General features: G+C 45.0%; 5 protein-coding genes across 6 annotated transcripts; 2 read left to right on the top strand and 3 right to left on the bottom strand.

Annotated features, from left to right (window-relative positions):
* The first annotated feature begins 813 nt into the window (after positions 1 to 813).
* Positions 814 to 2157, top strand: LOC135426917 (diphthine methyltransferase). Its single transcript, XM_064680251.1, has one exon. It carries the CDS (start codon positions 848 to 850, stop codon positions 1976 to 1978), a length of 1131 nt encoding a protein of 376 aa, XP_064536321.1. The 5' UTR covers positions 814 to 847; the 3' UTR covers positions 1979 to 2157.
* Positions 2158 to 2954: 797 nt separating this feature from the next.
* On the top strand, positions 2955 to 4359 carry LOC135426908 (uncharacterized). Its single transcript, XM_064680239.1, has 2 exons — positions 2955 to 3274; positions 3349 to 4359. Exons 1-2 carry the CDS (start codon positions 3034 to 3036, stop codon positions 3639 to 3641), a joined length of 534 nt encoding a protein of 177 aa, XP_064536309.1. The 5' UTR covers positions 2955 to 3033; the 3' UTR covers positions 3642 to 4359.
* A 95-nt stretch (positions 4360 to 4454) lies between these two features.
* Positions 4455 to 8033, bottom strand: Pink1 (PTEN-induced putative kinase 1). Its single transcript, XM_064680234.1, has 4 exons — positions 7632 to 8033; positions 7301 to 7544; positions 4837 to 6600; positions 4455 to 4770 (listed from the first exon to the last, which is right to left on the bottom strand). Exons 2-4 carry the CDS (start codon positions 7457 to 7459, stop codon positions 4570 to 4572), a joined length of 2124 nt encoding a protein of 707 aa, XP_064536304.1. The 5' UTR covers positions 7460 to 7544; positions 7632 to 8033; the 3' UTR covers positions 4455 to 4569.
* A 413-nt stretch (positions 8034 to 8446) lies between these two features.
* Positions 8447 to 10251, bottom strand: LOC135426905 (probable fumarate hydratase, mitochondrial). Its single transcript, XM_064680235.1, has 4 exons — positions 10116 to 10251; positions 9931 to 10059; positions 8835 to 9843; positions 8447 to 8774 (listed from the first exon to the last, which is right to left on the bottom strand). Exons 1-4 carry the CDS (start codon positions 10224 to 10226, stop codon positions 8515 to 8517), a joined length of 1509 nt encoding a protein of 502 aa, XP_064536305.1. The 5' UTR covers positions 10227 to 10251; the 3' UTR covers positions 8447 to 8514.
* A 59-nt stretch (positions 10252 to 10310) lies between these two features.
* On the bottom strand, positions 10311 to 14873 carry Fum1 (Fumarase 1). Of its 2 annotated transcripts, none has more exons than XM_064680236.1 (5): positions 14685 to 14873; positions 11913 to 12044; positions 11651 to 11851; positions 10783 to 11587; positions 10311 to 10708 (listed from the first exon to the last, which is right to left on the bottom strand). In XM_064680236.1, exons 1-5 carry the CDS (start codon positions 14772 to 14774, stop codon positions 10446 to 10448), a joined length of 1491 nt encoding a protein of 496 aa, XP_064536306.1. In that variant the 5' UTR covers positions 14775 to 14873; the 3' UTR covers positions 10311 to 10445. The 2 variants fall into 2 exon arrangements, with proteins under 2 accessions (XP_064536306.1, XP_064536307.1); XM_064680237.1 differs by lacking the exon at positions 14685 to 14873 and adding an exon at positions 12140 to 12255.
* Between the last annotated feature and the right edge of the window lie 225 nt (positions 14874 to 15098).

Genomic DNA, 15098 nt, shown 5'->3' with positions numbered 1-15098 from the left:
GTCTTATATTTTTTTGCTCGATTTAAATGAACTTAACTGTTTAACTTGTATGCGTACTTTAAGGATAGTGCAATAGCTATTAAAAAGAGAGAGGAAGAGCGAGATAGAGAGTGCAATAACGTATTGTACATACAGCTGAATATGTATAAAAAAAAGCCATCATATCCATCATATACGATGATGGCTAACCAAAAACAAAAACAAAAACAAAACAAAAATTCAAGAAACCTAATACAAAAACAGAACGGAACGGAACGGAACAGTGTGAGAAACGAAACGTAACAAAACGCACCGACATAATGCAAGCAACACAAATACACACACACACACACTCACTCACACACACGCATGCACTATGCGCATACATTAGTTGTTGCAGCTAGAAGAAAAGAAGAAAAAAAAAACAACAACAAAAGAACCCAAAAAAAAAAATAGAAGAAAAAAAATGTATGAACATGTATTTGCATCTAAAATAGGTTATAGAAATTGTAACTTTTTTGAATTTTTGAAAGTGTAACGGTCCGTCAACAATTGACCGCTTAACCATTTTTTATGTAATGTATTAAGCAACAAACGAGAAAAGAAAAAGAAAAGGAAAAAAAATGAACAACTAAGCCTAAATAATTCATAACAATTTGTAGCCCATAACAAGAAACGAGCACTAAGTAGAAAGTACGTATTAATTTTTTAAAGTAGCGAAAACAAAATAAATCTAATAAGAGCATTAAGAGAACATTCTGCCTATCGATAACTAACTATCGGCACTGTGTGACCAGAGTGTGCACAGCTGTTTATTTCTTTAGAGATCTTTTTATTTTTTTGTATATATCTTGTTTTCGTCGCAACCATGCAGTTCAAGACGCTGCACAGCGTGGACACCGAGTACTCGGCCGACGCCGTGGAATGGTGCGTCCAGGACGAACGGCACGAAGGCTACTTCGCCTGCGGCACATATCAGCTGGTGGAGGGCGAGCACAATTCACCGGCTGGCGATACGCCGCGCAAGGGTCGTGTCTATTTGTATGCGTTCGACAGGCATATTGGCGCGCTGCAACGGCTGCAGTGCATCGAAACGGCTGCCATATTGGACATGAAATGGCTGCCCGCCTGGTGCTCTGACACCGGACCGCTGCTGGCCACAGTCAACGCCCTTGGCCAGCTGGAGATCTACGAGCTGCTGCATGCGGAGCACCAGCTGCAGCGACGCGCCCAACTGGCGCTGGAAGGGAATACGAAGCCGGCGCTAGCACTGGCCCTCGACTGGCAGCGTGTTGATGGCGGCGCTGCCTTGCAGCTGCTCGTCTCCGACTCGCACGGCAATGTACATCAGCTGCAGTACACGGCGCAGGGTCAACTCAGCCAGCTGTGCGTTTGGCGGGCGCACGGCTTTGAGGCTTGGACATGCGCCTTCGATCGATGGTCACCACAGCGCGTCTATAGCGGCGGCGACGACTCGCTGCTGCACGCCTACGACTTGCGCGGCGGCGGCCCGACAGCGGAACCACAGCGCATCTGGACAAATAAAGCGCATGGCGCCGGCGTCACCTGCCTGCTCAGCCATCCGGAGCGCGAGCACCAGCTGCTCACCGGCAGCTACGACGAGCTGTTGCGTGTGTTCGACACGCGTGCCATGAAACGCAGTCTCGCCGAACTCAATCTGAACGGTGGCATTTGGCGGCTCAAGCCGCATCCCCAGCGCAGCGATCTCATCCTGACCGCCTGCATGTACAAAAACTTTAGCGTCGTGCAACTGAAGGACTCGGCGGCGCTCAGCCTGCTGGGCACCTATGAGGAGCATTCGAGCATTTGTTATGGCGCCGACTGGGCGCCAAATGTCGACAAATTGGAGAATGTCGCCACGGATCATGCCCAACGGCTGCACATGGCCACCTGCTCCTTCTATGATCACAAGCTGTGCGTGAGCAGCGTGGACATCAAATTCGAGATGTTGTCAAGCCAGTTGTTTATATTGAAATGAAGCAATAGAAAAAACATGTGCCAGTAAAAGCAGCTAATGAGCACTCGACTCTCTTGATGATTTGTCATGCTAGGTGTCCTGCAAGACACACTGCATGACTTGTCCTTGAGTGGCCGCCTTTTTGACCCACTCAAATAGAGCGGCCAAAGCAAAAAAAAAAAGTCTTGTTAAATATATTAGATTATAACTGCGCTTTTGAAAAACTAAATGTCTTGCAAGACACACTGCATGACTAGTCAGCAATGTTGTCTTTGATGGAAAACAAAAAAAGTCTTTTTTACAAGTGACCTTTTTCTATGCTATTTAAATATATGTTATAATAACTGCGCTTTTGAAAAAACATTTGTTCAAATTGACTCACGTGAATTGTATTCGTTGTCTTTTAGCCGAGAACTTACACTTATGTACATATTTAATTTTATATATGTACATATTTTATGGTATAGTCAGATATTCTACTAAAGTCCTGCTGTCAGTCGAACGTCAACTGGACTTTCTTTGACGGACCTTGCATGTGACAGGTCTGCGAGAATGTCATTGAGCCAGACAGAACGGATGACATTCTGCTTCGCATGTCATCGAAGGTGACATCTTCTGTCTATGTATGTGCATGTCGTCGAGGCAAGATCTCAATATGGAGACAACTACACAAATTTTGAAATTCCCCGCCCTTATTGTCTCCGAGTCTCCGACTTTTTGGCTGATCAAGAATATGTCTGCGAAGATCCCCCACCCTTCTGTATATACCATACAGTTGCATTGCATCCTTTTTCACCAAGGTTGGAAATGTTTTTCGAAAAAAAAAAAACAGAAAACGCCCAATTGAAAAGTTATCGTAACCTTCGTAACCTTCGTAACCTTGCATTTGCATTTCTTCAGTATATCCTTTTTTGGCCATCCGTGAATGGTATTAAATAAATACCGAGCCGATAACTTTTGGTGCAGTGTCTTCTGCGCGTGCATCGAAATCTATCGGCAAGTGCATTGTGCTGCTGTCATCGAACGTAGCGCGTTTCGAAAAGATTAACCTTCAGTGTTTGTTCTTGCGTGAAATAATGGCAATTATGACTAATAAGTTGGCACAAATTGCCGATGATCTGGATGAGATGCAGCAATTGATTACCGAAACTACCGACTATCTGCACGAGATTGGCGAAGCCATCGACAAATGGAAAAATGATTTAACCACAAACGCAACTGTCTTCGATTACAAAGGCAAACTCTCCGAGCTGGTCGTGAATCTGGGGTATATCCATGCTGAGCAAAACAAACTGCAGGCCGAGTTTAAGGAAATCGGTGCGTAGCATAACTTTATATGTATTTGTTTTTGATTTCTACTCAGAGCATTTTATTATGATTAACTGCTTTAGAAGAGGGCAAGAATATTGCCGCTATGCTGCCAGAACTGAAGGATAAATTCCAACAATTTGGCTGCAACCTGTTGCTGGGCCACAATGCGGACAACAATATCCACTACACGTTCGATTTTGGCGAAGGGCGCTGCATTACCGTCAAAGAGCACAATTTCCAATGGTTGCTTGTGGAGTGCACTTCGCAGTTCCTGGATTTCAATACGCTCAAAGAATATTTAAACAAGTCCCAGGATATAATTGGGCTGCTAGCTGTCGCTAAGGAAATGATTTCCGTAGCCACATACAATTAGGCTGGCATATGCATATCTATTTAATTTATACAAATCCACAAAACGTACAAATCTCTAATCAAATACAAATAACATATGTACAATTTGCTGGACAGTTGGCAACTCAATTGTTGTCGGATCGTTCCGATGCCAGCTATATACGCTATAGCATTAAGATAACTTTGAAATGAAATTATACTCGATGTACGATTGATTGTTCCTAAAAATATCTAGTTGTAAGATCCAACAGGGTTCCACAGACATCTTATCACATCTTATCCTCAGCCTTAGAAAATATTTGCGATGTCCGTTTGGAGATGAGGTAAACTTTTACAGGCCCTATCAAAGGGATGCCCCTCCAAAGGGCGCATGCCAACAATCTGCCATCATTTAAATAGACTATCACACAACAAATGCGATATAATATTTAACTATATACATATATATATGTATACTATCTATATATTTTCTATAACATACCTGAAGTATATTCAGAACCGAACGATTCTAGAATTTGATAAACCAATATAAATCCATAAATGAGGCGATTCTGATTTATAAAAAAAGAGCCCAAATTTGCTTACAACAAAAAGAAACTGCGTACATAAGATATTTAAAATGTAATTGTTAATATAATCGATTGTGAAATAAATGTTTATATCGGGCGATCACTGTAGTTTATGTATCGCAACCGGCTCAAAAAGTTGATGAAAATAACAAAATGCATTTGTTTTTAGTATGCGGCTAATTTTGTAATTTTTATAAAATATGTATGTATATATATACAATATATATATATATTGTATATATGTATGTTGATATATATACTATATATTTTAGTTATCACACGCTTTAATCTATTTTCATTTCTTTCACTTCTCAGAATAACAAGATGTAAACAACGCCCAAACGCCCCTCCAAAAGTGTCCACTCCTAACATTCTCGTGGTCTACGCGGCGACCACATTCTGTATCCAATTCAAGGCGCCTCGGATGCGACGCAGGCGCGCCCGCACCAGAAAGCTGCAGATGAGCAAATACTCAACGTAGGCATGCCGTCCGCCCGGCTGGCAGCTGTTGGCATTGCCGCCTGGCTGTGGACGGCCCTCGCACATGATCTTGGTGGTCAGCGAGAGAAGCCACTGCAGGATCTGTATAAGTGGTAACATTTATAGATTAGATCCATATGGTTATTGTTATTATTCGTATATTGTTACCTCGGGACTGTTGGGCATGCCGCCAGCCTTGAGCCATTTGGATGGCGCCCAAAGGAAGAGCTGCAGCACATTGGCCGCAATATCGGGACTGACACGCTTCGATGGATTTGGATTAAGTATATTGTAGATGAGCTGCTGCAACAGCGGCGGACACGTGTCGCACAGTGGCGGCAGCTGCTCGTGCCGATAATCGTTGTTCCTCAACGAATAGGTGAGCTCACCCTGGGCACGCGCCATGCCGCCGCTGGCCGAATAGAAGGGATTCGGCTGGCCAAAGATCTCGTAGGCCAATGCACCGCACGCCCACAGATCCGCTTTGCTATAGTTGAGCACGGCAAACGGACCGGGCTGTGTATTAAAGATCTCAGGCGCCATTAATGCCGCATTGCCGCCCTTATCAATATCATTGGCGGCATAGGGCAGACGCAGGCCATGGACCTTGTCCGCCAGGCAGCAGCCAAAATCGGATAGCACCAACAGCGGCGACTGATCATTCGGCTGCAGTTCAATAAGCACATTGTCCGATTTCAGATCACGATGCGCGACACCGTGCCGACTGAGATGCGTGACCGCCTCCAGCATTTGGGCCAGGAGCAGGATTTTGGTCCGAGAGCTTAGCTCATTGGCATCCAGCAGGCCGCGCAGACTATAATCGTAACGTTTCATTAGCAAATATAGCGACATATTACGACCATAGCCCTGCGGATTGATGCGCTGCGGCTGGGCAATCGGATAGAGCAGATGACCATCGGTAAAATTGCGCACCTCATCGCAAAAGAAGCCAAACATACAGACAACATTCGGATGGGGCGGCAGCGTCAATGTCTGATGCTGCAGCAGGCGTTCCCATTCCTCGGCGCTGGCATTCATCCGTCGCTGACGCGCCGGCACCGTCTCCTTGTACATGGCGCGCAATATGGACAACGCATTGCTCTGTATATCATAGTTGAACATCATCTTTAGGGCAAGGGGATAGCGCTCAATGGAGCTACATGCGGCCGCAGCATGCAGCTGCTGCTCGTGCTCCTGCTCCTGCGTGTAGTCGCTGCTAGATGCCGTTCGATGCTCCTCCTTTGGCTGACCCGTTTGTCCGCCAGTTGCCAGTCCATCGACAAAGGCGGCGGCAGCCGTTGGCTGACTGTAGCTGTAGATGTTATCAACGGAGCCGCCAAAGTTGTGCACAAAACGCGACATATTTTGCAGCGGTGACATTAGCTCGTGATGATTCCATATGGTCGATTTGTTAATTGGCATTTTGCCAGCCGCATTCGGACGTGCTGCATCCTCGGAGCTGGGCATGGCTTGTGCTGTTGCGGTATTCTCCTTGAAATTGGCCGCATAAACAACGGCCGCACAGCCCTTGGCAATGGGTGGACCCACCTCCAGATGATCAATATTGAAATTGCTGCTCAACGTTTCGGATATCTCGTCATGGTTCCAGGCCGCCTGCAGGCGACTGGCCGCCTCGCGTATCTCCCAGCAAACGCCCTCGAGCTCATCCTCTTTACTCAGCACACCCGACCCGGTGGCCAGACTGACGCCAATTAGTGCAAAAAACGGCGCCGAATCGCCGTAGAATAGTTTGCGTGTTGCACGCTGACGCAGCTCCTCCGAATAGTTGGTCGTCACACGGCTCAAGATGTTATCAATGAATAGCTTGCGCGCATGCTGTCCAAACCGAAAGAGTCCGCCATTCGCTGGGCTGGCCGCCGCCGGGCAACAACGTGGCAACACATTAGCCGTCGGCTGTGGTGCGGCTGTGTTCTGCAAAACAATAAACCAATCTATTCAATGCACATATATTCAGTATGTGCTACGATGACACTTGCCCACAAATTCTTGAACCTTTCAATCACAACTTTCAATCATATTCAATCGCAGTTAATTGTATTTTTACTGCGTTGAAAATAATTAGCAAATTTATTTATAGAGAAGAAAGAGGGCACCTTTTTCAGATATTTTTCAACTGATTGAACTGGCTAATTGAACTGATTGATTGACTGCCTGACTGACTGCCTGATTAGGCAAGGCTAGGCTAGTTTCCCTTTGAACAGGATTTTTCTCTATTATTTCTATATGTGCAACTTTTTATCCAGATTCATTGATTGATTGACTGACTAAATCACTCAAAAAAATAGGTTTTTTTTTTAAACAAATTATTTAACAATGGCAAAGAGACATTTACAAAAATACTTAGCCCGCACAAGGACGTGTAAATATTGCTGGATTATAAATGAAAAATGTCTATCAAACATAGAAAAATGCTCAAAACAAAAAAAAACATTCGATTTGTGAGGATAACACGATTTCTGTACTCACTCGCACTTTCGTGTGTGAGCGCAACAAGTCTATTGCTGTCTCAATCTTTGCTGTGGAAAAGCGGCCATTTTTTGCACTTGTGCTCAGTATGCTGTTTACAAGTGGCAAATGTCATGCGTAGCATAATTAAAGCGCATCCACTCACCCGCAGAACATTGACGGATGTTAGGGGAAAGCCTCGCTTGCTTCGTGTCTTTAAATGGCTTTGTTCCAAAATGTTGGAGTGTATTTCACGATTCCAATAGCTTCGTAGAACGTAGCGACCATGTTTAACCAGTCGCACGGTTAACAGTCTTACAGACATTTTACCAATTGCAGTTCGAACTTATTTGTTGTTGTAACCCGGACCAACAACAGCCGCACCGATAAACAGTAACGGAGCGAAAAGCCTAGCGATTGAAAGAGAGAGAGAGAGAGAGAGTGGAGGAAGGGATATATGATACTGTTTTTTTTTTTCATATTTGCAATGTGCTCACCTTTTTATTTTGTCTGGCCTACGCTTTTCTTGTCCTTGTCGCTGTTTATGACTGCGGCGCCACCTTTTGTCATGCGTTTCAGTTGTGATCGTCGGCTATCGATATATCGATCGTTGGCTGCCTAGACTGACGATTGTTTGGTATTGCGTCGTAGAAATAGCCGTCGTCACTGCTGTTGTTTTTTTGTTTTTTTTTTGATTTATTTATAAATATATACGTATGCACATAACTACACAGCCAATATGGTAATGGTTTCGAAATGTAAATGTCTTCAAACTTGTTCTCAATATTTTTTTTACAATGTGTATGGAAGTTTCGATTTTGTTCTATGGTCAGGGACTGATAATTTTTTAAATCTAACTCGCCTCGTTGATTGATTTTCCGGCTGCCACTAGACGTTCGTATTAGTATGCGTGTGTGTGTGTGTGAGATTGTTCGTGTGTTTGTTTTACAATTTATGTACGTTTCGTTGTTAACAATTTGTTAAACATCGATATTATTAATGGTCGATTCTTTGCGTTTGAGTTTGCGGTAGGAAATTAGATAATCACATCTACAACATACCGATGGCCCTTTAAATACTAAAAAATCGCTCGCAAAACGTAATTTAAAATAATAAAGCAGAAAAGAGCCAGAAATTTAATTTGATTTAGCACCAGACTTTGATTTTGCGTCAATTTATACAGTAAAAACAATGTGAAATTCACAAACACAAACAGCTGTCAGTTTCGTTGCGTAGAGCTGCAACATGCAGTAACATCGATAGTTATCGATTGTTTCCCATTTGTAACATAACTAAAATATATCGATAGGCCTTTCACTGAAGCAACTTTTGAGTTTTATTCAAATCGTCGATTTGAAAGTACACAAACTGAACACACATTTACTTGGGACCCAACATTTTCTTGGGATCGACCCACTCCTTGAACTGCTCCTCGGTGATGCCAGCCTTGATGGCCTCCTCCTTGAGTGTGGTGCCATTCTCATGCGCCGTCTTTGCTATCTTGGCCGACTTGTCGTAGCCAATGTGCGGGTTGAGAGCTGTGACCAACATCAGGGACTCGTTCATGATCTTGGAAATACGCTCACGATTGGGCTCGATGCCCTTCACACAATTCTTGCTAAAGTTGACGCTGCCATCCGCTGCAAGTGGAAAGGTTTGAGTGTTTGCAACTGCAGATGCCCTACAACTTGGTTACTCACCGAGCAGGCGTATGGAGCGCAACACATTGGAAACAATTAATGGTTTAAATACGTTCAGCTCGAAGTGTCCGTTGGCGCCGCCCACTGTAACAGCCACCTGGTTGCCCATCACCTGGGCACAAATCATGGTTAGAGATTCGCACTGTGTGGGATTTACCTTGCCCGGCATTATGGAGCTGCCCGGCTCGTTCTCTGGCAGCTTTAGTTCACCGAGACCGCAGCGCGGTCCGGAGCCCAGAAAACGTATATCGTTGGCAATCTTCATCAGACTGACGGCAATGGTGTTCAGCACGCCGTGCACTTCAACCATGGTGTCGCGCGCGGCGAGAGCTTCAAAGAAATTCGGTGCTGTCACAAACGGCAGGGAAGTCAGCTCCGCTATGCGCGCTGATACCTTCTCGGCAAAGCCCTTTGGCGCGTTAAGGCCGGTGCCGACGGCTGTGCCGCCCAGGGCCAGCTCGTAGACGCGGGGCAGACAGGCATCGATGCGTGCGACAGCATTGGTCAGCTGCTGTGCATAGCCGCTGAACTCCTGGCCGAGCGTCATGGGGACGGCATCCATCAGATGGGTGCGACCGATTTTGATAATGTCCTTGAAATCCAACGATTTGCACATGAGAGAGTCGCGCAGAGTCGAAATGGCGGGCAGCAGGCGATTGTTTAGCTCCAGTGCGACCGAGATGTGCAAGGCCGCCGGAAAGGTATCGTTGGAGCTCTGCGACTTGTTCACATGATCGTTGGGATGCACTGGCTTCTTGGAGCCCAGTTCGCCGCCCATTGCCTTGATGGCCGCATTGCTGATGACCTCGTTGGCGTTCATGTTCGTCTGTGTGCCGGAGCCCGTCTGCCAGATGACCAACGGGAAGTGACCTTTGACATAGTATTCGCCCGAAATGACACCGTCACAGGCCGAGGAAACAGCATCCGCTATTTTGGCATCCATCCCAAAATCCTTGTTAACCTCCGCACAGGCCTTCTTCAGAATGCCCATGGCCTGAATGACGGGTTTCTGCGAAAACAAAACGTTGTTCACCATTTCTGCTTTTGATTGCGTGGGATTGGGAGTGGGAGTGGGATGACACCGATTCATAGTTACCGGCATGCGTTCGCCAATGCTGCCAACGGGAAAATTGAGAACAGAGCGCATCGTCTGCGCGCCGTACAACTTGTCCGCCGGCACTTCCAGATCGCCAAAGGTGTCGCGTTCCACACGAAATTTGCCATTCTGCCAAAAATGGTTGGATCAAGAGAGGATCTATCTGTTGTCCGATGGACACTTACGCCATTCGGCTTTTTACACTGGAGCATCAGCGACGAGGTGCCGACACGCCGAAAGCTGATCAGAATTTGGCACGGCTGAAACATGACGGGTTGCCGAACAAACAACAACATCTCTTTACCAGGTTGTTTTATTCGGCTACAAAATAAAAAAATAACCAATTTTGTCGCGTATTTTCAAATTGAAACGTAAGTTAATTTCCAAAGAGTTGCTTTTTATTGTGGCAGCTATTTTGAACTGAAAAACAAACTTGAAATATGGTCGCCAGCTAGCCTATATAGCCAGACGGTTTAAGCAGGGCCAACTTGGTAGCTATGTAAATGGGTCTTGGTCTATTTGGGTCCCAGCATCTGTTCGGGTCGCACCCAATCGTTGAACTGCTGCTCCGTCAAATAGCCCAGATTGATGGCCTCCTCCTTGAGCGTGGTGCCGTTCTTGTGCGCCGTCTTGGCTATCTTCGCCGCCTTATCGTAGCCAATGTGCGGATTCAGTGCGGTGACCAACATCAGCGACTCGTTCATGATCTTGGCAATGCGTTCCTTGTTGGCCTGAATGCCATTGACACAGTTTGCCGTAAAGGTGCGGCTGCCATCGGCTGCAAATGGCAAAAGGGAACACTTAAGAAACAGAACAAGAGAGAGAGAGAGAGAGAGAGGCAAAGCTACTTACAGAGCAGGCGTATGGAGCGCAGCACATTGGACACAATTAATGGTTTAAATACGTTCAGCTCGAAGTGTCCGTTGGCGCCGCCAATTGTGACAGCCACCTGGTTGCCCATGACCTGGGCGGAAAGCATTGTAAGGGATTCGCACTGTGTGGGATTCACCTTGCCCGGCATTATGGAGCTGCCCGGCTCGTTCTCTGGCAGTGAGAGCTCGCCCAGACCGCAACGCGGCCCCGAGCCCAAAAAGCGTATATCATTGGCAATCTTCATCAGACTGACGGCAATGGTGTTCAGCACGCCGTGCACTTCGACCATGGCATCGCGTGCGGCGAGTGCTTCGAATTTGTTGGGCGCCGTCACGAAGGGCAGGCCCGTCAGCTGGGCTATCTTAGCGGCGCACTTCTCGGCGAAGCCTTTGCGCGTATTCAGGCCGGTGCCGACGGCTGTGCCGCCCAGCGCCAGCTCATAGACGCGGGGCAGACAGGCATCGATGCGCTCGAGGGCATAGGCCAGCTGCTGGGCATAGCCGCCGAATTCCTGGCCCAATGTCAATGGCACCGCGTCCATTGTATGGGTGCGGCCAATTTTGATGATATCCTTGAACTCATTCGATTTGGCGGCGAGCGCATCGTGCAGCGTCTTGATCGCCGGCTTCAGATTGTTGTTCAGCTCCAGTGCGACCGAGATGTGTATGGCCGTGGGGAAGGTATCGTTGGAGCTCTGCGACTTGTTCACATGATCGTTCGGATGCACTGGCGTCTTCGAGCCCAGCTTGCCGCCCATCAGCTCAATGGCACGATTGCTGATTACCTGACAAAGGAAGGCTATGAGTACGGGAAATGAAACACTTGAGATTTGGTTAGGGCCACGTACCTCGTTCACATTCATGTTGCTCTGGGTGCCGGAGCCAGTCTGCCAAATGACTAGGGGGAAATGATCGGCGTACAGCTTGCCGGAGATGACATCATCGGCGGCCTTCGAGATGGCCTCGCTCACCTTCTGGTCGAGCCCGAACTCCTTGTTGACCTCGGCGGCGGCCTTCTTCAGTATGCCCATGGCCTGGACAACGGGCTTCTGTGCTTGGAGGAACAATCCGTTTGTATTAGGATCAATGATGGCAGCTCATCAGGCTTACCGGCATGCGTTCGGTGGCACCACCAATGGGAAAGTTAATCTGGGAGCGCATCGTCTGTGCGCCATAGTATTTGTCGGCGGGCACCTTCAGCTCGCCAAAGGTGTCGCTCTCCACGCGAAAGTCCTGCGATGCCTGTCAACGATATCAACAAGAATTTTCAAAGGACTCTCCATACATGTAATTATATATATATGTATGTATATATATATATTCGTGTTTTGCCCGACCATGTTGTCCGACTTAGAATATCGTTATAAAAGTGATTGTGACTGCGATTGCCAGCGGCTCCGTTGGGTGAATGGCGGGCGAATCAGATAAGTCAAGCGGCCGGGGCCATAAACTACAGCTAAATGCCGACGGCGGCGCGAAATCAACGCAAGGGCAAGCTCAACAAGTACGGCATGTTGGATTGTTGCGACAGCCTCACCCGCGGATGCCCTACACTCTCCTGGCCTGGGCTAGAGCTCAACTCCGGTTTAGCTTTTAGAAATCGAATTCGATTTGTGCCTGTTTCAGATTTTCATTTCGATCAAACTTATCGAAATCGAAATGGTTCCGATTCAAGCTTTTCATTTTCAAGCTTTTCATTAAAGCTGTTGGTGTAGTCTTTTTTACACAATTATCATTCAACAATTACTTTAAAAAGCAAAACCGACCTGTTCTCAATTGAGACTGAAAGAGAGGTCTTTGTTTTGGCCTTAACTATACATTTTTCTCTATTTTATGGTCTATGGCTGACAAGTAATATTGAGTAGAAGATAAATCGTTCAAATTATTATTCAAATTTAGTTGATTTTTTTAAACCACATATTTTTGCTGTTCTTTGAGCTACTGATTCGGTTCAAGGTTCGGTTCACTGTGTGAGCGAAATTGAAATTCCTTAAGCGAACCGGTTCAGAAGGAATTGAAAAGCAAATTGATGACAGCCCTGTCATTCTAAGAAATTAAATTTGAGCTGTTTTTCGCATTTGCAACAACTATTTCAAATTTTTCAGAGCTTTTCCTCTTAGCCAGCTGCTGTTGCAGCTGCAGGGCATAAGAAGTGCCCGAATGCCGAACTCAAGACTCTGCGACCCACGGGGCGCGCTTTCTGCTTCTCGGCTGCGCAAAGTCTGCCTTTGTGTGTGTGTCGGTGTGTATATGATTGTGCGCTAATCTGCGCACATGTGTGTGTGTGTGCGCGAGTTTTTACATTTTATATGCCGCTGTATGTAAACAAGCCACGAGCAAGTGCTAAATTAAAGAAAACCAAGTAAAATAAAAACAACAACAATTCGTGTGGGAGAGATTAGAGCGAAGCAAGCGCCTCTAACTAACGAGCAACGGTAGTTAGTGGATGCCAATCGGTATGAATGATTGGCTAAATACATTTCACACGACGGTGCGACAATCCTTTTCCAAGTTCCAATTAGAACATCAGTCAGATACAATTAACCGGTTTGCATTGTCAAAAAACCTGTATAATTGGCAATATGATTGTGCTTGTGTGTGTGTGTGTGTGTGTGTGTGTGTGTGTGTGTGTGTGTGTCTGTGTAAATTGCTGGCCTGGGCCGGTTTTTGCGCAAACTCAGTGAAATCGGTGCAAAAGAATATATGTATATAAATATATATATATATGTAGAGGAATCAAAATAATTTATGTACACACATTACATGTGTGTAGGATAAAAAAAACTTGATGACGAGCTGAAATACCCTGTACAAAATCATAGCTGGAAAGTACCTATGGTAGTTATGCCTAGAAGATATCCTACAGATTTTGATAATTTGAATAACTCGATTTGATAAACAATCAATAATATAAAGGTATTACAAGCTTTGACCGATTCACAAGTTCTTATTTGAATTCCAACTTAATTTTCCACCCATTTTACGCTAGCTCATGTGAAATAAACATGTGCCGATTATTAAATCAGGTAAAATGGCTTAAATATGAAATGCTTTTAATTTCTAAAAGTTTCTTTTAACTCTGGATGTGGATTTTCGTAAACTTTGTCTAAGAGGTCGCTTTTAAAATTAACAAGTTCTATCGGCTTGTGCTCTGTGTAAAGTTTCATTCAGTGAAAAAAGTATTTTCCCCTTTATTAAAACGTAATTTTTGAAGCAGAACTATAAAAATTAAGATTCAGCATTTTTTTTTCGATTTAGAACGACCGATCAATTCTCGAAGTACTTTTTGTCGAGAGATTACTGTAAAAAAAAAATTTCAAGACATTACCTCACTTTTCCGGCTAAATAATTTCCTTTTTTTAATCACACAAATACAGAAAAATAATTAATCGTGAAATTGGCGCAATTCCAAGCAATAGGATAAGTCTTATTTGATTTTAATATCTCTCTGTGTCGCCATATTGCCTAATTGGATCCGTGGTAGATACTCTCCGCAAAGCAAATATGCTTCTAGTTGGAATAATGCACAACTTGTTGAAGTTTTGGCCTTTTTTGTTGCAATTATTTCGATAAAAGTAATTAAAAGGCCACTTCTTTGGCACTGTTTAACTATTTTCAGGATCCGTCTCATATAACCACCTCATATTTGCATGATTATGAAATGCCGGCAATGGCCACAGCAATGGTGCCAATTGGAAGTATCTGCAGTGCATGGGTGCATATATGTACATATATGTGTGTGAGTGCATTTAGAGAGGATTGTTCCCGATTGTAGCTCATGAACTTTGCATGTTGTCTTTAAAAGCTGGCCAAAAGCGGCAATGCAGGCCAGAATATAAATGCAAATTACATAAGCGCACATTCCACGATAAATCTCCTTACCATGCGAAGACTGCACGCTGCGCTAGCCCATGGCTTGGTCAGCTGTTGAACGCCACGAAGCGTGGAGCGCTGCAAAAGCGGTAGCACCATCTTTATAATATGTACAATAAGTTAAATACAGCAATTGCAAACAGAAATAAAGCCGCGTATATTTCACTCGCTCTCAACTAGCGGGACCAGGCAGGCAACACAACAAAAACAATCAATGCGATAGGCGATTATTATGTTTGGAATTGTATATCGATAGATGCATTCATCGTATTGAGCAATTTAGTAGAGATGCGTACTTTTCGTAGATATAATCTCTTATTTCAAAAGCCAATTTAATGCCGCTAAACATGGATAATTTGTGATTTAATTTTAAAAATAGTATTTTAAATATTACGTGACTAGTCACCGTTTAAGTTGTGTGCA

The sequence above is a fragment of the Drosophila montana genome, unplaced genomic scaffold (assembly GCF_035044405.1).
Source record: "Drosophila montana isolate Dmon_TW-CO22-7 unplaced genomic scaffold, ASM3504440v1 contig_2106_1, whole genome shotgun sequence".
Taxonomy (NCBI): Eukaryota; Metazoa; Arthropoda; class Insecta; order Diptera; family Drosophilidae; genus Drosophila; species Drosophila montana.
The sequence above is the reverse complement of the archived record's forward strand: the minus strand, read 5'-3'. Positions and strand labels throughout refer to the sequence as shown.